The following is a 24,371-nucleotide window of genomic DNA, read 5'->3' on the forward strand; positions in this document are numbered from 1 at the left end:
CAGACTGCCATGCAACCACCCCGCCCCGGGGTGCAGAAAGGCCGGCAGCTATTGCTGGGTGGCCTTTCACGTCCCCAGCAAACCTGCTTGCCATGGGTAAAATACCCATGGAGGCGGGCGAGGGCCCTTAAGTGGCCGTTAAATGGCCACTTAAGGGTCTTCTTTGGCCTCGGGCGGGCGCGCTGTTTCCCATCCCCCGCCCCGACGCCTGACCTCCGTAAACTTGTCCAGAGGTGGAATCGGGGCGGGTAGGTCTCCCGGAGCCTGCCGCTCAATTTTATGCCACTCCCACGCCACCATCCGACCTGCTGGGGCGGCGTAAAATTCCGGCCTATATGTAGATTAAAATCCCCCATAATTATTTCCGTACCTTTCTGACAAGCTGCCATTATTTCTTCCTTTATACCCTGTCCTAGAGTGTGGTTAATGTTAGGTGGTCTGTACATCACTCCCACAAGTGACTTCTTGCCTTGATGATTTCTCATCTCTACCCAAACTGCTACTACATCCTGGTTTCCTGAACTTAGGTCATCCCTCTCTATTGCACTAATACCATCATTAATTAACAAACCACACCCCCCCCCCCCACCTTTTCCTAGCTTCCTGTCCTTCCTAAATGCCATGTACCCTTCAATATTCAGGTCCCAGTCTATGTCATCTTGCAGCTACGACTCTGTAATGGCTATCAGATCATACTTAATTATTTCTATTTGCGCTCTCAGTTCATCTGTTTTGTTTTGAATGCTATGTGCATTCAGATACAGAGCCTTTAGGTTTGTCCTTTTATTATTTTTGGAACCTCTAGCCTTATCTGTTGATTTTCTCTTAGATTTGTACACTCTGTCCCTTCCTGTCACAGTCTGTTTATCATTTCCCATATTAATATCTTTGTTTCTTGCCTCGGCTCCATTCATTGATTTACTATATCTTCCCAAATTTGATCCATTGCCCCCACTATTCAGCTTAAAACCTCTCTACTTCACCTAGTTATGCGAATCGCTGGAACATCAGCCCCAGCATGGTTCAGGTGTAGACTGTCCCAATGGTACAGCCACCACCTTCCCTAGTACTGGTGCCAGTGCCTCACAAACCGCAACCCACTTCTACGACTGAAAATTCCAGTTGACCTCTGACAATAGACCTTAATAGGCCTTTAAAGACTCTGGATTGACTATCCGCTTGCGGGCAGGTAGCCCTGTTGTCCGCTGCCCTCCCCGCCCCCCCCCCCACCATCTCACTTCTAGGAAAATTGCCCAGGAATGTGATAGTGCCGGGAAAGTGATATGCCAGCTGACAAGACAAATTTTCGCACCCGCCTGTCTCTGTCCTTGCCCCCAGGGAACTAAAAATCCTGTCCCAAGTTTCGGTTCTAATCTCATTTTCCCTTATTTTTGCTTTCAGACAGCAGCTACTCATCAGTCTGCCTTTCACACCTCCTCTAGACACATCTTTTGTTTCTTTACTTGCGCCATTACCACCCACTTTGGCCTTGCACCAACATTTTTGTCCTTTAATCTATCCTGTCTTCCACCCTATTACAGACCTTCCCTTTTGTTCTTTTTCTATCCATCCCCTTTCACTTGCTTAAAACCTATTACATTTCTAACTTTTCGAAGTTCCCATGAAAGGTCACAGACTTGAAATGTTAGCTGCTTCTCTTTCTACAGATGCTGCCTGATCTGCTGAGTATTTCCAATATTTTTGGTTTTTATTCCAGATTTCAAGCATCCAAGGCATTTTGCTTTTGTAAAAACACTCATGCAGTTACGAATTGCATGGATCATTCAGTAAATATTTTTAGTATTTAATAGTGCCCAGATGTATATTTGACATTTTTTTGATAACAGAACATTGAATTTTGTGCTGGTCTTCCTTCACTTTAAAAAGGCATTGACATTATGCCCAGGAGAGAGGATAGCAAAGGTACGCATCATTTTTATTGCAATAGATGTCATGTGCAAGTAATGCGATGATGCATTTGATGTGATTTGTTTCATGGTGTTTCACTGAAAAAAAGGTTTGATACTTTTGTCATGCTATGCCTCCACCTGCCATGAATGAGGCACATTAATTTTGTCATGAACACTGATTTTAAATTGTTACTGGAGTGAAGAAAGGAGTTGTTAAACAGATCAGCCATGGCCAGAAAAGATATTTGCATATTAACAGATGGTGATTGGAAGGACAAAGGACCATTCTTTGACACATTCAACCGACAATGGACCTTGATCACCAGGCATTGTGTGTAAGAGGAGCATTTCAGAGACTGCTAAGGTGATACAATCCAAGACATGGTCAGAGCAGTTAGTCACATGACTAACCTGCTGGGCAACCTGGGTTTTTCTGAATTGTACAAACAGTTTTAACACAGAAAGACTGTTTGCTCCTGAATTGAGATGATCTCTCCTGCCTGCTCCCATCTCTTTCTCACAAGCCTCTGAATCCACTGAAGAGACATGAACCCCAAGAGAGAAAAGTCTCCTACAGCAAAGGTTTAAGAAGATATTGGGCCCCAACAAAAAGCAAGAACTACCTTCAATCAAGGCCTCTACAGTGAGCTCGAAGAACCATAACAAAAACTCTTCAGATATTGCCTCAAACCTTTCACTTTATTTTTACTTATGCTCTTTTCTGTCTCTATTTGCACGTGTGTATTGCGTATGCATGCTAGCGTGGGCGTGTCATGTATCCTTAGGCATTAACCAAATTAGAGTTTAAGTTTTAAGTTTAATACATTTCAACCTTTCTTCTTTAAACCTAAGAAAGCCTGTTTGTGCTGGTTTCTTTGCCTTATAATTGGAAAGCAGTGAACAAGGATTCACCAAGGGGGAGCTAAAAACACGATGTGATTAAAAATAAAACCCTGTTATGGTAAGACCAGATGAAGGCTGAGAGGGACCCCTAGACCTCTTTCTCACCTGGTCGTAACACTTTTTTTTAGAAAGGGAGATGCCATGTTGAAAAAAACAGTTTGTCAGTTCTGATAAAATTGCTTTCCAATCCGGTTCAACTATCCCTATCACTAAATGCCAGTCCAACACTATTTGTAATACTAACCACAAAATAACTAGCAGATACTTTATCCAAGTAAGTTCTTCAAGCAGAGAATACAAATTTGTTTCTGGTTTCTTACCGTTTTCTGTATTCTCAAGCTCTGTGTCAGTAAGGGTGAGTACAGAATTTGCTCGACTGGATAAGCAGGAGCTTCGTGTTGACTTAGCATTTTGTCCCCAAAGTCTCATCACATTTTCGGGGGACATGACTCCATCTGTTTCTGTGTCAGCATCGGAGCCTGCGCTTACAGAATATCCACGGCGTGACAGCCCTAATTCTGTCCGATATCCAGTGCCATGCTGAGGTGTAGCTTCAGTCAGACCCAACTCGCGCAGAGTAAAATTTGTTCCTAGAAAACAACATTCAGTAGATCAGGAAATGTTGCAATTGCCTCTGTGTACATTGGTGTTTTTCAGTTATGTAAGAGTGAAATTAAGCAGTTTAACCATGCAGGCAGGTGCCCCCTTCAACCCCCCAGAACCCCAGCCACTCCTCTATCTACTTAGATACTTTATATGAAATGTATCTCTTAGCAGCAGAGGACAAAAATATAAGCAACTGGGCTAAATTTTTACCAACATACCTATTCACTGCAGGCCAAAATGATGGTACCTATAAAAGTTCTTATTTTTTCCAGCAATACTATTACTTTGAAGCAGTAAATGATTTGGGATGCATTAACACCTTTGAGGACTGAATCGTTGGGCCAGATTTTATTCCAGCAACAGGGGTTCTGGCAGCGGGTCAGAAAGTGAGGGGGACCCTGCCTCGGCCCTCCGTCAGATCCCTGTTGCTATTTAACGGTGGACAGCCAAGTAACAATCTGTCGTTGGGTTGACATTCCTTTAAGGGACGAGCTCCCGCCCCCAGACGACAGCTTTGCAGTACTAGCAGTGCCACGTGGGACAGTGGCCACTGATGGTACTGCAGAAGGCCCCGAGAGAGATAAGTGATTCAGGGTCGCTGGGGACATTCAGGCAGGCCCCGGCAACGGGGTTGGGGGAAGTGGGGGAGTGGGGGTGGTAAGGATGGGGTGGTCTTCCCAGGTGTGTGGCCATTGCCACTGTGGGGCGGGGGGGGCTCTCCAGAGGCCCTGGATTGCCTCCATAGGCGGGTCCGCCCCACCATCCGGCTAGGAGGCCACCAGGCTTTACCTGTTTTCGCCTCTCCACGGTGGCTGGCCCTTCTGCCCTCAATCAAATTGAAGTGGAGGCAGGGAGAGGCTCTTAAGTGGCCATTAATTGGCCAATTAAGGGCCTCAATTGGCCTGGAGCAGGAAGGCCGTTCTCAGTCTACCTCACCCAGACAAAATGGTAAGGGTCCTGGACAATGTTGGGAATGGCGTGTCCTGCCATTTTGTTTGCCCCCCCCCCCCCACCCCATCTTTGTGCCTGTCTCCAAGGGCAGAACAAAATCCTCCCAATGTCTAATGAGGAAGGGGATTGAGGGCTTTGAAAATATTAAAAACATTGCTTGATTTCTTTTCAGTGCAGGTAGGCAAAGGAACATGTACGGGATCAACATTTTTGTAATAGCATTTTGGAAAGTGTTCATATTGGAGAAAAAAGTTGTTTGACTGGACCCATAATGCAGAAAACTCTGGAATAGGCTGGCAGTTTAGTTTAGTTTAGAGATACAGCACTGAAACAGGCCCTTCGGCCTACCGAGTCTGTGCCGACCATCAACCACCCATTTATACTAATCCTACACTAATTCCATATTCCTACCACATCCCCACCTGTCCCTATATTTTCCCTACCACCTACCTATACTGGGGGCAATTTCTAATGGCCAATTTACCTATCAACCTACAAGTCTTTGGCATGTGGGAGGAAACCGGAGCACCCGGAGGAAACCCACGCAGACACAGGGAGAACTTGCAAACTCCACACAGGCAATACCCAGAATTGAACCCGGGTCCCTGGAGCTGTGAGGCTGCGGTGCTAACCACTGCACCACTGTGTCGCCCCAGTTGTTGATAGGGATTAGTAGCTGGCTGCATCGAAAGAGACTTTTCATGAAGATGCATTGCAGGGAAAAATCAGGGCTGAAACCTTTGCTATTCACATTATATATCATTAACTTGGAAGTGGGAATAGAGAAAAAGTGTCAAATAGTACCGATAGCACCAAGATGATGATGAGTTTTGTAAAAACAAATCAAACTCAGGCTGATGAGGTGCAGAAGGATCTAGATAGGTTGGAAAGCTGTGCTGAAAAATGACAAATTACATTCCTTATTGACGAGTACAAAGTGATGAGACATTGAATAGAGATAACCATTGGAATTACTAATGAAATGATGTTAGAATTCAGCACAATTAAAGGATGTAGTGGCAATGGCGGATGGTTCGTTGAAACCATTAATTCGCACAGTGTGTGCCCGCAGTAAATATGGCACATACGATATTGGGTTGTGTAGTGCATGGAATCACAATCACAAATCATAAGATACAATAACAAACATTTACGGGGCATTGGTTTGTCCCGATATGGCGTACTGCATGCAGTTTTGGTCCCCATTTTATAAGAAGGGAAACATGCTACTGGCTTCTCATCTAAAAACTTCACATCAGACAGCTGGGCTTCAAGGACAGAAGCTAAGTTTGTTTACACTAGAAAAGACTGAGAAAGGATTAACAATTTATTGATTTATTTATATGCTTATGGGCGTTGAAAAGTTTAACCCCAGGAATATGTTACCACGGTCGCCCAGAATGAAAATGGGACATGGACTGAAGCTCAGAACAAGGAAGATGAATGAACAGATCAAATATAACTACATCAAAGAGAGAGTGGTACTGTTTGGAATGGACTTCCAAGAAAAGCAATCAGGCCTGATAACATTAATAATTTCAGAGAGAATTAGATAGCATTTGGTGACAAAATCAATTGAGGGGCATAGGCATTGAGCTATAAATTCTGTTTCTGAACTATGGGGCTGTCCAGCTGGATCAAAATAGCCTTTTTCAATCATGTACATTCTATATGTTTTGAATATGGCATTTAAGAGCACTCTGAACTATATCCCAGTGATTGGCCCATTTTTTTAAATGGAAGACGGAATGCAGTAGGTCCTAGGTCAATTCATCAATAACATACAGTAATCTGCAAAAAGCAGCACAGTAATTCTTTCGGCATTGCCTGGAACGGATACTCTCAGGATGCCTCTTATGATGCCATCTAACACAATATTGATGAAGATAACAAAGGAATGAATGACAGTATAACCTACCATTAAACATCTAGAAACTTATTTTCCATGAGAAACATATCAAAGGGCTATTGTCATAAAATTCTGGATTACTAGAGGCCAGTTCAGAGGTATTATAAATAACTGTGACAACATAAACAAGTGTTACTTTTCAAAATAAATGTGTTTTTGAACAATTTCAAAGATGAAATCTAAAAACATTAGGCCAGATTTTGCTGCAGTGTGCCCCGTTGGTCAGACTTACAATTGTATGTTTGGGTTTTAAAAGGTGCTAGAAGTGCGAGCTGATAACAGGACAAGACATCTGGGAGCTGACTGAGCAGTAGAACAAACAATATGTATCCTTAACCAATAAATTTAAATGATTGAAAAATAAATACAGGAGGAGGGTAAATTAGACGGGGTGAATTCAATGTCAAATCAGGTACAGAAAGAGATATGAAGACAGGGAAAGAAAGATTGGATTAATAATGAGAGTAAAGAGACAGAGAGGAAAAGTAAGAAAACCAATTAAACATTTGACTTAAAAAAAATATCCTGTAACAAATCACAACCTGGAGGACTGAAACTTCATACTTATCATTGTTACTTTCTAGGCATGAGAGTTTGATTGGCAGTTATTAACAATTAGTGCATTATTAAAAAGGTACTTACATTATTAATTACTAGACTTAACTTTGTGTTTAATAGGTAATTAACATGCAAATACAACAAAGTCATGAAAATCCAGGAAAGTTAAGAAGATGCTGTTTTCATAAAACTAATGAAGTGATGAAAATCAGTCAGTAAGTTGTGGCTCTTCCTCACTACAAGTCGCTGGGCGATTTGCACATTAATAACAGCTTGCGTCTTTCACGCAGTGTGTTTTTTTCAGCAACATTGTGCCTGTTGTTACTGCGAACATTATTTAGTGGATATGCACTGTTCTTCAAATATTTCTCAACTGACCTCTTTCCACAGAAAACTCCGGCTCATGTGCAATAGTAAAAGATATCTTGCTCTCCTTCTGCTACTTTCAAAACAATCCTCAAGAAAAATGTGGGAATGCTAAACCTGACCCAGTTTAATTCAATTCAGTTCAATGCATTCCAGCTGTACAAATAGCCATAAGCCTCACTATCTGAAGAAAAATCAAGAGGAATGAAGATTTAATTTTTTTTTGAACTGAGATAAATGTACATTTGTAGGAGATGGAAAGGAAAGCTTTCAAACTTGATCACATTCTCCATCTCCCTGTCTCTCAAGTTGGCTGTGACAGATATAGTCCTGCTGGACCAAAATGAATATGTGCTGCTAAAAACAGTCTGCTCTTAACCTTGATACTGAATATAAAACATGAAGGATTATAGTCCATTAATACTAGCAATATTATTCACAGCTACCAAATGTTTATTTTCTGCGAAGACTACAGAATAAACAAACCAATAGCTTAATGATTTCTCCTCAGGCCTACAAGTTCTGTTGTCCTTTTAAACCAATGGCTTAAATTAATTTATGAAGATGCTGTCATCAAAATCTGTTTTTTTTTTCCATTTCTGCTTGCTGACTCACTCATGAGTTTGGGAACATCAGACGTAGTAAAGCTCAACTCTAGTGACTGCCACTGGGAAGTACTGTCATAAATTATGAAAAATTACTGCCACAATTAACTGAAAATCAAACTTCTTTACAATAAATGCTGTGAGATAAATTGATTTCATACCCTGAGCCTAATGTGCCCTTTTAAAAAGGACAAAATTCAATAAATCAGCAGGATATTGATGGAACTGACTATATTCATTTTCATTATTGACTTTTTTATTGCAGTTTTTTTCTGTAACAATTAAAATATGTATTTATCTGGCAGAACACTCATACTTAAAATCAAAAAAAATATTTTCACCAATATTTGTTCCCAGCATAATTTTTAATTCAAAAATATAAATGTTGGAGAGCTTAAATTTTTCTTCTCTATGCACATAATACTACTTTTTTTTACTCTAAAATCCTTAAAAGTTACTCGCCCACTGGCAAGATGCAAGAATGGCATTTGATATGAAAGTGCTTGATTTTACAGCCATTTAAAAGGACAATAGAAATTTGGGTTTTATCAATAGGGGCATCGAGTACAAAAGATATAATGATGAATTTATACAAAACATTGGTTAGGTCACAGTTAGCATACTGTTTGCAGTTTCGTGCATTTCATTATAGAAAAGCTATGAAAACCATAGAGTGTACAACACTGATTTACCAGGACAATGTAAGGAAGATCACATGATGAGTCATATCGTGGAAAAGGTGTGAGGATAACCATGAGAATGATTCCGAATGTAAAGAACCTCAGCTACTTAATAAAGACCTTTGGTCCAGTGTTCCCTCTAAGCTATGTGCCTGTGTAGCAACCTGAAAGTTCCCATGCAGGCCGTGCACAAGTTGGCCCCTTTAAGTTCCTGGGCATGCGCAGGCGTGCAAAAAGATTTAAAGGACACATGCACTGAAACGAATTGGCCGCTTACTACAGAAAAAAAACTTAGATGGTACATTGCTTTGATCTATTTATTTTAGAGCAGTGTAGACTTAGCGGCGACTTGATAGAGGTCTACAAAATAATTAAAGGGCTGGATAGTGTCCCTATTGATAGATTATTCAAGTTTAACAGAATGTGCAGTTTCAGGGGACATGAGTTTAAACTTTACAAGAGTAGGAATAGACTGGGTGTTAGGCAGATCTTCTTTTCCCAGAGAGTAGCGAACTTCTGGAATATGTTGCCAGCTGGTGTGATGAATGTTGACTCTGTATGCCTTCAAAATGGAAGGCATGGAGTGTTTCTCAACTGGGTCAGATATCGCATCATATGAAAGGCAAATATCTTTATAGATAGCACTTGGTCCATGTGATCTCCTGGACTGGTTTTGATTGCTTGAAAGAGTCGGAGAGAAATTTTCCAGAGTATGTTTTCCCCTCATTGGCCCTGGGTTTTTATTCTTGTGTTTTGCCTCACTCAGGAGGAAGTGTTTATTTATGATACTCCACCTATCATGGTGTGTGAGGTAGGCTTGATGTCCCAGCTTGTCTTTTCCTGCCCGTCAATTGCATATGCTCATAAGGGAAACTCCAGATATGAGGTGAGAGTAGAGAAGACTATGAGGAGATTTAATAACATTTTTTAAAATTATGAAGAGTTTTGATAGGGTGACAAGATAAAGACTATTTTTTGGGGGTCAGTGATGAGAGATCATCAATTTAAAATTATTGCGAAGAGAGGGAGGGGCAAAAATACCCATATTGGGTATTTCCTTACTTTGTTATTTTCTTTATTCTGCTGATTTTTAATTTTTTTCCTCGAACATTTAAGTCTATCCACTAAGTAGAAGTTAAAATACCAGTAGTTGGTAGGTGGTTACTCATTTGTTCATTCTATTTATAACCATTTTATTGTGTTTATTTAACTTCTAATTTTGGTGCAGTAAATAAATAATTTGAGGCATGGCAGGGCTGCTCACACCTGTCAAATGCACATCCTGTGCCATGCTGGGACTCCAGGACCCTACCCATGTCCTGGAAAACTAGATGTGCAGAAAGTGCCACCAAATGCAAAAACTTGAGACGAATCTTGGAACTTGAGGAACAGCTGGTGCCACTGAGGTACATTTGTGAGGATGAGAGATATGTGGATAGGACATTTCAGGAGGTGGTCCCCGCAGTTTAAGAGAGCACAGGCAGAGAGGGACTGGGTGGCTGTTAGACAGACAAGAAGGACAAGACAGGTAAGTGCAGGAGTCCCTGGAGAGCATCCAATTTTTAACCGGTTCTTCGCCTGGAGAGTGCAGCAAGAGTCATGACCAGAGCACCATGGGTGGCTCAGCTGTGCAGAGAGGGAGGAGAAAAGACAGGACAGCAATAGTGGTCGGGGATTCTATAGTTAGGGGAACAGACAGGCATTTCTGTGGTCCCAGAAGTGATTCCAGGATGGTATGTTGCATCCCTGGTGCAAGGGTCATGGACATTAAAGGTCTTCGAAGGAAACCTGACCAGAGCCCAAAAGTCGGACACGGAAGTGCGACCCGACCCAACCCAAACCCGACACGTGTTGTCGGGTCCCGTTGGGTTCGGGTCGGGTAGCAGGCCTTTAATGGATATCACCGTGCAGCTACAGAGCATTCTGGAGGGTGAGGGTGCACAGCCAGAGTTCGTGGTCCACATTGGTACAAAGATATAGGAAGAAAAAGTGATGAGATCCTGCAAGGTGAGTTTAGGGAGTTAGGAAAGAGATCAACAAGCAGGACCTGAAAGGTTGTAATCTCCGGATTACTCCCAAGGCCATCTGCTAATGAGTATAGAACTAAGAGAATACACCAGATGAATGCTTGGCTGGAGAGAGGGTGCAGGAGGGAGGGCTTCAGATTTCTGGGGCATTGGGACTGGTTTCAGGGAAGGTGGAACCTGTACAAGCCAGACGGTTTACATCCGAACAGGACTGGGACAAATATCCTTGCAGGAAGGTTTGCTAGTGTTGTTGGGGATGGTTTAAACTAGATTGACAGGCCAGTCTGACCTCGGTGGTGGGCAAATTATTAGAATCAATTGTGAGAGATAGGATAAACTGCCACTTAGAAAGGCTTGGATCAATCAGGGATAGTCAGCATGGATTTGTTAAGGGAAGGTCGTGTCTTAATAACTTAATTGAATTTTTTGAGGAAGTAACAAGGAGGATTGATGAGGGTAGTGCAGTGGTTGTGATCTACATGGATTTTAATAAGGCATTTGACAAGGTCCCACATGGCAGACTGGTCAGAGAAGTAAAAGCCCATGGGATACAGGGGAATGTGGTGAGTTGGATCCAAAATTGGCTCAGTGACAGGAAACAAAGGGTAATGGTCGACAAATCTTTTTGCAAATGGAAGGCAGTTTCCTGTGGCAGTCCACAGGGCTTAGTGTTGGGTCCCTTGCTGTTTGTGGTATGCTTTAGACTTTCCTGTTATCTAACCAATCTTCTTCCATGCCAATATGTTACCCCTACAGCATGAGCTTTTATTTTCTGCAATAACCTTTGATGTGGCACCTTATCAAATGCTTTCTGAAAATTAACACCCTCCACCTGCATCTAATTCAAACAATTGATATACAATTAACATTTTTATATCCTAAGTCCATATCTTTTAATACCCTTGGCTAGCAAAAGTCTATTGACCACAGGTTTAAAATTATTAATGGAGCTAGCATTCGCTGGTTTTTGTGGCAGAATGGTCTACACTTCTGTCAAACATTACTTGCAGAAGTGCTTCCTAACTTCTCTCCTGAATGGCCTGGCTCTGATGTCACTTTGTCCTGGACTACCCCACCATCAGAAAAACTTTCTCGTTACCTACCCTATCAATTCCTTTCAAATTCCTAAAAACCTCAATCAAATAATCCCTATTATATATTCAAAGAAATACAAGCCTAGCTTATGTAACCTCTTTTCATAATATAACCATTGGAAGCCTCGTTACATTCTGGTGAATCAACGCTGCACTCCTTCTAAGGCCAATATCTCCTTTCTAAAGTGTAGTTCCCAGAACTATACACAGTACTCCACAATAATATAAAAGCAAAATACTGCGGATGCTGGAAATCTGAAATAAAAACAAGAAATGCTGGAACCACTCAGCAGGTCTGGCAGCATCTGTGAAAAGAGAAGCAGAGTTAACGTTTCGTGTCAGTTCCAAAGAAGGGTCACTGACCCGAAACGTTAACAGTACTCCACATGTGGTTTAACCAGGGCTTTCTTTGCTGTAGCAGAACTGCCTCCCCTTTCTGGCTGTGCACCCTCACATTCTAGCACTCTAGTTACAAAGGGTAACATTCCTTTTGACTTGCTGATTTTTTGACAATGACTGCTGCATTTTAGTGATCTGTGTACATGGTCCCCTAAATTTCTGTGACTGCCACTGCTCCTAGATTTTCACTATTTAAAAACACTCAGATCTATGCTTTTTGATCCAAAATGGATGACTTCACACTTTCCTACACTGAAAGCCATCTGTCAAAGTTTTACCTACTCACTTAATCTATCAATGCCTCTTTTATGCTAATGTAGTTTTATGCTCCGATCTACACTACTTACTATGCCACCTATCATTGTGTCATTGGTGAACTTGGATATATGGCTTTCTGTTGTGTTATAGAAGTCATTTAAAAATTAAGTAAATAGTTGAGGCCCCAGCAACGACCATTCTGGGATAGCACTAGTCACTTCCTTCCAATTAGAGTACATACCCATATCCCCAACCTTTTTTTTTCTGCTACCTAACCAATCTCCTAACCAGGTCAATAATTTACCTTCAATTCCATGAGCTTTAATTTTACCTAACAGTTTCTTATGTGGAATCTTATTGAACACCTTCTGGAGGTTTATATAAACAATGTCCACAGGAATTTCCCTGTCTCCTTCTTTAGTTACTTCCTCAAAAAATCCATTAGGTTCATTATACATGACCTACCTTTTAATAATCAATGTTGGCTCTCCCCAACCAGCTCAAATATCTCTTAAGTGCTCAGTCACCCTGTCCTTAATTATAGATTCCAATAATTACCGCACAACATATGTTAAGATTAATAGTTCTATAATTTCCTGATTTCTCACTTTTCTTAAGTAGTGGAATTACATTTACAATTTTCCAATTTAAATGGAGAATTCCTGAATTGAGAGTGCTTTTGAAAATTATGCCTAAAGCATCTGCAATTTCCTCACCTACTTTCTTTAAAAAGCTGGGATGTAAAGCAAAAGGTCCTGGTGATGTGTCAGTCTTTAATGCCATATTTTTAAATCGTGTTTTTTTGCTTTAAAGAGTTCCAGTTCTTGATTCACTGTTTGTTTCCCTGGAATATCAGGATATATTATCCTCTTCCTTCACTGTATATACTGACACAAAGTAATTATTCAACAAGTCTGCCATTTCCTTATTTCATTTAAAATATTACCTGCATCTGCTTGTAAAGATCCTACATTCCCCCCTTGACTATCCTTTCTCTTCTAAGATAATTGTAAAATAAAATTGTGTTAATCTTGAGCCTGCATGGGTACAACAGGCTGAATATCCTGTGCTGTAACTATTCTATGATTCTATGATATTCCTCAAGTTCCTTTCATCTTTGGATCATTAACATTATATGGCCACACCTTCCCTACACCACTGTAAAACCCTTAATCCACTTGAGCTTTTATCATCTGAAAGAGTCTTGTCTCCAATGATGACCTCACCAAACTACCTACTGTCAACCTCCAAAAGCCTGAACTTCAGAACTTCCGTTCCTACATACTCATCATAAGATCATAAGATCATAAGAACTAGGAGCAGGAGTAGGCCGTCCGGCCCCTCGAGCCTGCTCCGCCATTCAATAAGATCATGGCTGATCTTTTCGTGGACTCAGATCCACTTACCCGCGCTCCCACCATATCCCTTAATTCCTTTATTGTTCAAAAAGATATCTACCTTAGCTTTAAAGATGTTTACTGAAGAAGCGTCAACTAGTGGTGCAGTGGTTAGCACCGCAGCTTCACAGCTCCAGCGACCCGAGTTCAATTCTGGGTACTAATGGTGGTTGATGGTCAGCACGGACTCGGTGGGCCGAAGGGCCTGTTTCAGTGCTGTATCTCTAAAAACTTCACTGGGCAAGGAATTCCATAGATTAACAACCCTCTGGGTGAAGAAGTTCCTTCTTAATTCAGTCCTAAATCTGCTCCCTCTAATCTTGAGGCTATGCCCTCTTGTCCTAGCTTCACCTGCCGGTGGAAACATCCTCTCTACTTGTATCTTATCTATTCCCTTCATAATTTTATATGTTTCTATAAGATCCCCCCTCATTCTTCTCCCTGTACAACATTGTTTTCAAATCTCGCCAGAAAATCATCCTCTGTCCCCTCTTCAACTACTTGAATGATCTTCTCCAGCCATATACCCTTGAATAGATCATTTGCTCCTGTGACAGTGCATTATTAATTATATTATAGTTACATTCACTTTGCTCCATCATTAGAGGTTGACATCTCAGTCATGCCTCTGTCTTCTGGTATTTTCCCTTGAAAAGAAAAGCCTCTTCTCTGACAATATTGTGAGTTCCTCTTGCATATGTTTTCTCCTTTGTCCTATTGTACCCTCATTCTCTACTCTGAAAGCAGTCAGAATCTTTTTTGGCAGGACTGCTGTAGAAATGCAAATTTCTTATAATGATGCATGATGATGTTTATGCAAGAGAATTTCTGACTGATGTGACTACAACACGATTAGCATCTGAGAAATGGATTGTAGTTCTGTAGTGGGAATGTCCCCATCCAGTACAAATAAAATGCATTCATTACAATGTCTTTGTTCTCATGGTTAAACTATTCCTTAAACCTCTGAACTGGTTTCATGTTTTCTACTTGCCCTTTACTTTGCAGTAAAATTATCTTTACAATAATTTAAGGTACCTGGTCTGCAGTATTCATCAGATTCCTGATGAACTACTTCTTTACCACGATGACTGTAGCCCAATCTTGGGTCCTGATCGTAGGCTTTGAGTGTTTCACTGGAGCTATAGGATTTGTGAGGTACTTTGCAGTCTTCACTTTCCATTGAAGAACTGGTGTATCGTCGCTCCTTTTCACGTCTGCTCTTTGTTAAAGACCGGTAGGGTTTCCGTTCTTTTATATCCATGGTTTGTTTAAGTGACTTTTCAACATCAAAAATTAGCCTTAAGGGATTTTAGCCCAAAATATTCTGCAAGGAAGGAAAATCAATACTGTAAGTAAGGTAAAGGAATGGCACTGAGATTTACATGGACATTAGTTCAGATTATTATCAAAGAAAGTAATGTCAATGTTAAGTCCTTTCCTCTTTATGCATCACAGTTTTAGTGTTTACCGTTCTATCATTACAGATTAATTCTTAGCTGGAAAGCTCTCCTGTAGAGCCCTGGAGACATATTTTCATCAAATGTGCCAGATATGCTCAGTTTTATGTTAGTTATGGGGATTCTCATGGAGTGCTCTGAAAGATGCTATTGTGTGCATTGGGCTTTCTGAAGGCCAATCCAGAGAAGTTGGTTTTGTAAATAGTTTCTGCTTTTTCTGGGGATTCTATTACAAAAGCAAAGCTAGTTCCTAATCAGTCTATGAACAGACCAACTACATGACAGTGATCGTATGGGCTCTGGTAGGATCTCCCACTTGATGTAGACAGAGTGCTCCTATTTCAATATCACGTGGATGAAATGATTCACCTGCTGATATTCGGAAAGAAACTCTTTAACATTGTTGTTACAGTACCAATTAATGGATTTATGCTGGAAACTTCACAAAGCCCTGCAGAAACAGATATTAATGCGCATTCACACAACATAAAAGGACTTCACCCGAGTTTGTTGAATGCGTGCTCATGTGGCTAAGGAAGAACAGCAGCAGACAAGGCTCCAACATGCTGTAAAATCTGGAATGTCACTGTGCATCTAGAAAGACTCAGCTGCCTACACATGTAGACGAGCAAGCTGAGTTTGATAATAGAGGTACAACTGCTTAAGTATTCCATGAAGGTGGAATTCTGTTCAACATTCAGGTGACAACCTTTCTACTCTGAGCTGCGTCATGGCAAGAACTTATCAGGAGGGCAGAGGAAACGCAACAAGGATGTCCTTAAAACCTCCCTGAAAAAATGTGACATCTCCACTGATTCATGGGAATCTCTTGCCCGAGACCACCCAAAGTGGAGCCAGTTTGAACAACAGTGACCAAGCACAAACAGCAGAAGAAGCATTCGGACGTTTGAATATCCCATCCACTCGCCTCAGCAAACACCATCTGCCCCACCTATGGCAGAGTGTGCAGATCCAGAATTGGACTATACAGTCACCGAAGGACCCACAACCCTGGAGTGAAAGAAAGTCATCCTCGTTCCCGAGGGACTGCCTAAGAAGAAGAAGAAGAAGTGGGGAGGAAGTGGGGAGGAGATCAGTACTTCCTTTGACAACGGTGTTTCCCTTCACTGCTTTCATTATTGCACTAGTTTAAATGACCAAATTGCATCATTAACTTTCACAATTGGGTCCCGGGCTTAAATTTAGCCCAAAGAGTTTTAATAGCAGTTGTAATACATTTCCTGGTATACCTAAAGCTATAACATGCAATTGATCTATAAATAAAAAGTTAATAGGTGGCAATTGTCTAATAGCCATATTACACATAAAATAGGGTGCAGTTATCTTAACTTAAAAAAAACTACAAATCAAAAATAGGTAGTCAGTTACAGCTACCAATACAAAATGAGGAGCTGAACCAATCGCATTGGCACAAAAACCTTTTCAATCGACATCCTGGATTCACCATAAGCTGTGCATTTCGTACCGCCAACAAGGTTTGTAACATTCTAAAGACATAAAATTTTATGAAACTTACACAAAACTGATTAAACATACTGACAGTGTAGCATTTTCTGTTTTGAATCCGTGTAATCATGTTTCTATTGGGGATCTTCATCTCTGTGAAAAGTCTAAGTCTCAAGTGTCTATAAATTCCCTAATCCTGTAATTGTTAGCTGGAGAAGCTCAAATTATCAGGCTACAGTTCTTAGCATGCACTCGCACCCAGGTTTTCCATTAACACTGGCACCCACCTGCCCCCAGGGGAGGGGTTGCCCAGGACACTCCCTAAATCTGGCAGTGCTCAAATTTGCCATCTGATCTGGCTAAATCTTTTAAATAAAAACTTCTGATTCTTCGGAACCCGGGCTAAATGGACTCATGGCACAGGTAGGGGCATGCCAGCAGCAGGGAGGACAGCCCCTTCATTCCATTAGGTTCTCAGCAGAATGAAAACCTGCACAGAGCAGCAGTTCTGGATTTTGTTGGTTGGGACTTAGAATTTTGTGGGCCTTCAGCTCTTAAAGGGTTATTGCTAACCGTTAAATGGGAGTTACAATATTCCTCTCACACAAAAGCAAACTACTCTGGATGCTGGAAATCTGAAATACAAAACAGAAAATGCTGGAAATACTCAGAAGCTCTGGCAGCATCTTTGGAGAGAGAAAGGTTATCAACCTGAAACACTGGACTGAATTCCACTGCAGGCTTTGGGACCATGACATCAGGCTGAAGAGCAGATGCCGAGCCCATGCTTGTTGGGAACAGGACCAGCTTGGTGTCTTTACCACATGCGGCCTCCTAGTTGCCTGTGGGCTCGCCATCCAACTAAGGATTTGGGTGAACTCCTAATGCTTGCGGCCCAATCAGAGGGCTGACAGTTCTGAAGCCTCAGCTGCCTCATCAGGAGATGTGGGCTCTGCTGAGGTCTTGAGGGAGCCTCAAAATGGAGGCGCCCTCAGACAGTCATGTAATAATTAAAATTTAGGGGGCTGAGGGCAGTAGACCATGCCAATAAGAGGGAAAACCCCTCGGGGGAGGATACTGGGGCCACAGGGGGTTGCCTTCCATTCATCTTGCTCCAATGGTCCCCCTGGGCTGCTGCAGGGAGTGCAGACTTGGGAGAAATGTGTGCAGGGGAGCTGTGTCCAAGAATTCTTTATTAAATATTGATACTATTAGAAATACAGCGAAAGAGGGTGGTATCTTCTGCTGCCAGAGGCTACCCCCATCCCGTTACACAATAGGTCCAAACTGTATAGATGAATACTATGGATGAGCAGGTGAATACACTCTGGCAGGTTCATCACATCTGGGAGCAACCACTAAAGATACTTACTGGTGTCAGGAGAGACACAAAGCCTATGGGCCCTGACAACATCCCAGCTGCAGTACTGAAGACTTGTGCTCCAGAACTAACCATGTCCTTAGCCAAGCTTTTCCAGTACAGTTACAACACTGGCACCTACACGACAATGTGGAAAATCGCCCTGGTATGTCGTGTCCACAAAAGCAGGAGAAATCCAATCCAACCAATTACTGCCCCATCAACCTAATCTCAAAGTGATGGAAGATGTCATTGACAGTGCTATCAAGCGGCATTTACTCAGCATTAACCTGCTCACCAATGCTCAGTTTGAGGTCTGCCAGGGCTACTCAGCTCCAGACCTCATTACAGCCTTGGTTCAAACATGGACAAAAGATCTGAATTCCAAAGGCAGGGGAGAGTGATTGCCTTTGACATCAAGGCAGCATTTGACTGAGTCTGGCATCCAGGAGCCCTAGCAAAATTGAGGTCAATGGGAATCAGGGGGGGAAACTCTCCACTGGTTGCAGTCATATCAAGCACAAAGTAAGATGGTTGTGGTTGTTGTAGGTCAATCAGCTTAGCCCAAGGACATCGCTGCAGGAGCTCAGGGTAGCGTCCTAGGCCCAACCATCTTCAACTACTTCATCAATGACCTTCCCTCCAACATAAGTTCAGAAGTAGGAATGTTTGCTGATGATTGCAGTGTTCAGTACCATTCACAACTCCTCAAATACTGAAGCAGTCCATGACACATGCAGCAAGACCTGGACATCATTCAGGCTTTGGGTGATAAGTGGCAAGTGACATTTCAGTCATACAAGTGCTAAGCAATGACCATCTCCAACAAGAGAGAATCTAACCATCTCCCCTTGATGTTCAACAGCATTACCATCGCTGAAACCTCCACCAACATTATCCTGGGGGTTACCATTGACCAGAAACTTAACTGGACCAATCAGATAAATTCTGGGGCTACAAGAGAAGATCAGAGACTGGGAATTCTGCAGCAAGTAACTCATCTCCTGCCTCCCCAGAGCCTGTCCACTGTCTACAAGACACAAGTCAGGAGTGTGATGGAATACGCTTCACTTGCCTGGACGAGTGCCCCTCCAATAACACTCAAGAAGCTTGACAACATCCAAGACAAAGCAGCCCGCTTGATTTGCACCCTATCAGCAACCTTAAACATTCACTCCCTCCAACACTGGTGCATAGTGGCAGCAGTGTGTACCATCTACGAGATGCACTGCAGCAACTTGCCAAGGCTTCTTCAACAGCACCTTCCAAACCCACGATCTTTATCCCCTAGAAGAATAAAGACAGCAGATGTGAGGGAATGCGTGAGTGGATGTTGTTGCGACAATTTCGGGATAAGGCATATTGCTCAATAAATAATTAATCTTCTGTTTTAAACCTACCAGAAAACATGTCGCTGTTTACTTATTTGAAAATAAAACACAAAGAGGTTAAACCCAAATTTAAAAAAACACATGCTGCAGTCAGGTGGGAGTTGAACAGTGGGAACCACCTAAACCCCTCACCACGTGGCTGTAACACAAATGAAAAAGAGCAAATGGAAATGTTAGGAGAGGAAGGAGGATTTGGCCAAACTGCAAGATCTGTTCTTTTGTCAAGGGATCAGTATCCAATTAAGTCTGTTTTCTGATTTTAGTCTATCCAGGAGCACAATAACAGCACCTTAAACAGAAACAAAAACACTCAAAGGCACTTCACTGAGGCATCAGGAGGGTCCTAAAGGAGGAGAGGGAGGTTGAGGGATTTAAGGAGGAAATTCCAGATCATGGAGCTGTCTATGGTGGGGAGAATGGAGGGAGGATTGCAAGAGACTAGAATTAGTGGAACAGCGTGTTCTTGGGTGGGAATGTTTCAGGGCTGGAAACGGTTACACAAATAGGAAGGTGTAAGGCATGATGGATTTAAATTGGGGGACCAGGAGCTAATGTAGGTCAGCAAGGACAGGGGTGATGGGTGAGCCAGACTTGGTAAAGGATAGGATATGGTTGGCAGAGTTGAAGTTGCAGAGGGTGGAGGATGGGAGGCCGACCAGGAGAGCACTGAAATAGTTGAATCTGGAGGCATTTTCTATGTTCTTTGAAATTGCCACCAGCAGATGACACAATACGTAGTAATGAGCCGTTTTTATCACTGTCGTCATCCAATTTCTCCTATTGCTATTTTCAACCAATCACAATGCCTGTCAAATCCAGCAGTGACAGACTCATCTAAAAAGGTGCACAAGATAATATAAGTGGCCTCTTCGCAATTGTTGGTAGGAGTGTCACAAAGCACAGAGGCACCAACCAGAACCTCTCTCACTAAAGCTGTGAGAGGTGCCACCAGGACCTTGAACACTCAGTTATAGGAGACTATCACTGTTGGTTTTGACAGACTGGGTGATTGGTTCATAAGGGCAATGCTGGCAGGCTTAACTTACATGGGAAAAACTATGCAGATTGCTGACAAACAGATTGCTGATTATCCAACTGGGGTAGACAACACAAGGTACAAACCAAGACAAAAAACTGATGAGGTGGCTTCCTCTCAACGTGTCCACCTTTGCTCGATCTGCCATCGGTGACTGCACCTTCAGTTGCCTAGGCCCTAAGCTCTGGAACGCCCTCTCTAAATCTCTCTGCCTTTCTACCTCACTTTCCTCCTTTACGACATTCTCTTTGACCAAGCTTTTTATCATATGAACGCTCCAGTGAAGTGCCTTGGGGTGTTTTATTTCATTAAAAGTGCGATATAAATAAAAGTTGTTGTTGTCCACAAATCCTTCCACTCCAGCCAAGTCCCCCAAAATATTGAGGAAGTGTCAAGAGAGAAGCCAAGCACTAGCAGCCACTGTGTAATTGTACATGGCTCCAGTCATTGCTAGGATAGCTCATGAGCCCAGAGGTAAAAGTAGTTTTTGATTGCAAGAGTTCCTCACCAATCTTCTTCCCTGTAAATCAACACCCCCATTTTGCCCTCCTCCTGTTTTTCATCCTCTTTCTATGGGCCTTCTCATTATTCTGCTGCATGCTTCCTACTTGTTGGGCAAAAGAATTCAACACACAAGCATGGCTGAGTATCCCAAACAGAAACATTGGGTTGAATTTTACCAGCCCATCGGCACCGCGGGTCGCGGAGGGGGCCAGTAAACTTCTGCGGGGAGAGGCCCGCCTCGATCCCCGACGTCGAGAAGGGCCCGCCGCATATTATCGGCGGCAGGGGGACCTCAGTGTGGCGCCCCTGCCACCTGGTGGCAAGCCCTTCATCTGCATTTTTAAATTAACATTAATGATATTCAAATAAACTTACCTACAGGCAGCGGCGGTCCCACGCCGATTTTACAGCCGCCGTTTGTGCGTCGTGCACCTTCGGAACTCCGTATGGAGTTCCAAGGCGAGAACCTGGTAGGGAGCGGGGGAGCGGTGGGGGAGCAGGGAAATCAATTTCTATTGGATGTGGGTATGGTGGGAAGGGGTTAAAGAGCAAAAGTTGCAAGGTTGGGGGGGGGGGGGAAGTTTGGGGAGGGAAAAGGCAAGTGTTGGTCATATCAGGCAATGAAATGACCATTGTAAGGGTTGGGGAAGGGCCTCCACATCTTTATTATTTGTGAATAAAAAATTCCGATTAATGTACCTTTAAATATTAAAATTAATTGTAAGGGCTTAAAGCCCTTTAAAAATGGCGCTGGAGCCTGTGTGGTGGCGCCGGACGCCATTGCCGGGGATGCGGCGGTTTCCCCCTCTACATCATCAGGGACGGTTGCTCCGCCCCCCTCTATTTAAATCAGCCCCCGCACATGATATCGGCGCATCCGCACGAGATGCATGCCGCCATCAGAGTGCACCACTATGAATTGTAGTGCACTCGTAAAATTCAGCCCATTGTTTCAGCATCCCTACTGTCCCTGATAGCAACTTAAGTGTGGCATAGAGCTCACTGTATTGTACATAGGGATATAGACCTGGGTCATCAATCACAGCTGCAAAGTATAACCATTGTGACCCAACAGGGCTCATATCACAGGGTAATTAGGCATTTTGATTTTCCAGAACAAATTTGACCATTTGCAATGGATATTCTGCAACTTGTTACAATATTCATTACTTCGTTCCTTCTTTTCCTTGCCTCAACTTGGCACAACAGTCACCAGTGTGTAGAAAAACAGATGTTTTTAACTGAATTGATTTTATTGAGTTAATCATGTTATAACAATCAAACAAATAGTGTGATCCATTGAGTTAGAGGATGAACTTTGATACTAAAAATCAAAATATCAAACTGAATTAAATTTTAAACAAACTGAAAGCATTTATCACCAACATTTCTGCAACAAGATATAGATCCATGACATTTTGTAACAGCACCCATAGTGTGATATACTGTGGGAAAAAAATGACTGTTTTAAGATAGATATTGCACATCAATCCAAATCATCTGTTTGTATTTACTGTCTAAGGAACCTTAATTCCTGTTAACTTTTAAATAAATTTCCATGCCCACATTGGGGCGGCGCAGTGGTTAGCACCGCAGCCTCACAGCTCCAGGGACCCGGGTTCGATTCCGGGTACTGCCTGTGTGGAGTTTGCAAGTTCTCCCTGTGTCTGCGTGGGTTTTCTCTGGGTACTCCGGTTTCCTCCCACAAGCCAAAAGACTCGCAGGTTGATAGGTAAATTGGCCGTTATAAATTGTCACTAGTATAGGTAGGTGGTAGGGAAATATAGGGACAGGTGGGGATGTTTGGTAGGAATATGGGATTAGTGTAGGATTAGTATAAATGGGTGGTTGATGTTCGGCACAGACTCGGTGGGCCGAAGGGCCTGTTTCAGTGCTGTATCTCTAATCTAATCTAATCTAATATCTCACATTGATGATGGAAACTGCCTATGCACATTCTACAATTACACATTCCTATCACTGGTGGTACTGTAGTAACTCCATTTTAGTTCTCTAAGTTTCTCAGCCTGTATGGCAGAGAAACCCTTCTGCTCCATTCAACTGTACTATTCTGATTCTCAAATTCATGTAAGTTTGATATGTGTTGCTGCCTCTCAAATCCATGCCCAACTTTCCTGAAATTCCATGTTTGAATCTCTCCAAATAGGTTTGCACCCTCGTCAGAGCACTGAAACAGCCATAGTCAAAGTTACAAATTATATCCTGTGCTACTGTGACTGCGAGACTGTGGTGCATTATATCTTCTCATCCTCTTTGAACCTTCACCACAGTCCACACAAACTGCCTTTGAAATGACCGACTGTACCATCCTCCTCTAATGCATTTCCTCTGTTGCCCTTAGTGGAATTGGCTTCACTGGGTTCCATTCAGAGCACTCCCAGCAGTAGCTTTTCTTCCCGTCTCCATACCGTTAACTCTGGAATTTCCTAAGGATACATCCTTGGCCATCTCCCCTTCCTCATCTTTTTTTAAAAATTCATTCATGGGATGTGGGCATTGCTGACAAGGCCAGGATTTATTGCCCATCCCCTAATTGTCCTTGAGAAGGTCGTGGTGAGATGTCTCGTGAATACAACTGAGTGGCTTGCTAGGTCATTTCAAGGGGTAGTTAAGAGTCAGCCACATTCCTGTGGGTCTGGAGTCACACATAAAATATAAGGATGGCAGATTTTCTTCCCTAAAAGACATTAGTGAACTAGATGGTTTTTACAACACTTCAGTAGTTTCATGGTCACCGTTACTGATACTGGCTTTCTTCTTTTAATTTCAGGTTTACTTAATTAATTGAATTTAAATTCTGCAGTTGTCATGGTGGGATTTGAACTCATTTCTCTGGCATGTTAGCCCAGGCCTCTGGATTACTAATTTGGTAACATAATTGTTCTACTACCGTACCCCCTAAATAACTCAGTCAAAACAGCAGCCAGCCGGCTCTACCTCTTCACTAATTCTCTTGACACCTCCATTGCTCTGTGCTGTCAGACTGCTTTTCCAACATCCAGTCCTTAATGAGCTGCAATTTCCTCCAGCTAAACATTGGGAAGTCTTAGTCAGGGTCTCCATCCCAATCCCACACCACAAACCTTTCTACCAATTCCATCTTCTCACCACCCCCACCTCTCACCACTGGGGAACACTTTGACCCCGATATCCTCTCCCAACACAAAGATGGCCGACTTCCACCCCAGAACATCAACAATCTTTGCTTTTGCCTCTGTCCATCTGCTGCTAAAATGGTCATCCATGCCTTGGAATAAAAACTAAAGTGCAGTTTACGACAGTGGTGGATGCAAAACATGAGTGCTGAAGGTAGAATATTTATTATCTCCTCCCCACCCCATAAATGTAGGCTTTTGTTTGGGACATTTTCAGATATTCTGGAGCTGACTACAATGCTACCTTTCAAGTCAAAAGCAAGTTAACCTAAAAAGATATATATATATATAGCTGTTGGGCCTTCAAAAGAACT

General features: G+C 42.4%; 1 protein-coding gene across 1 annotated transcript in view; it reads right to left on the reverse strand.

The window, feature by feature from the left end:
- tenm4 (teneurin transmembrane protein 4) overlaps positions 1 to 14,975 on the reverse strand; it is a 537,020-nt gene extending 522,045 nt beyond the window's left edge. The window contains exons 1-2 of the mRNA XM_068033916.1: positions 14,702 to 14,975; positions 3,134 to 3,403 (exon numbers count right to left, since the gene is read on the reverse strand). Of these exons, the coding sequence (XP_067890017.1) occupies positions 3,134 to 3,403; positions 14,702 to 14,927 (496 nt within the window). The 5' untranslated portion in view covers positions 14,928 to 14,975. The remainder of the gene's footprint in view (positions 1 to 3,133; positions 3,404 to 14,701) is intronic.
- Between the last annotated feature and the right edge of the window lie 9,396 nt (positions 14,976 to 24,371).

This window comes from Heterodontus francisci, chromosome 6 (assembly GCF_036365525.1).
Source record: "Heterodontus francisci isolate sHetFra1 chromosome 6, sHetFra1.hap1, whole genome shotgun sequence".
In the NCBI taxonomy this organism is placed as follows: Eukaryota; Metazoa; Chordata; class Chondrichthyes; order Heterodontiformes; family Heterodontidae; genus Heterodontus; species Heterodontus francisci.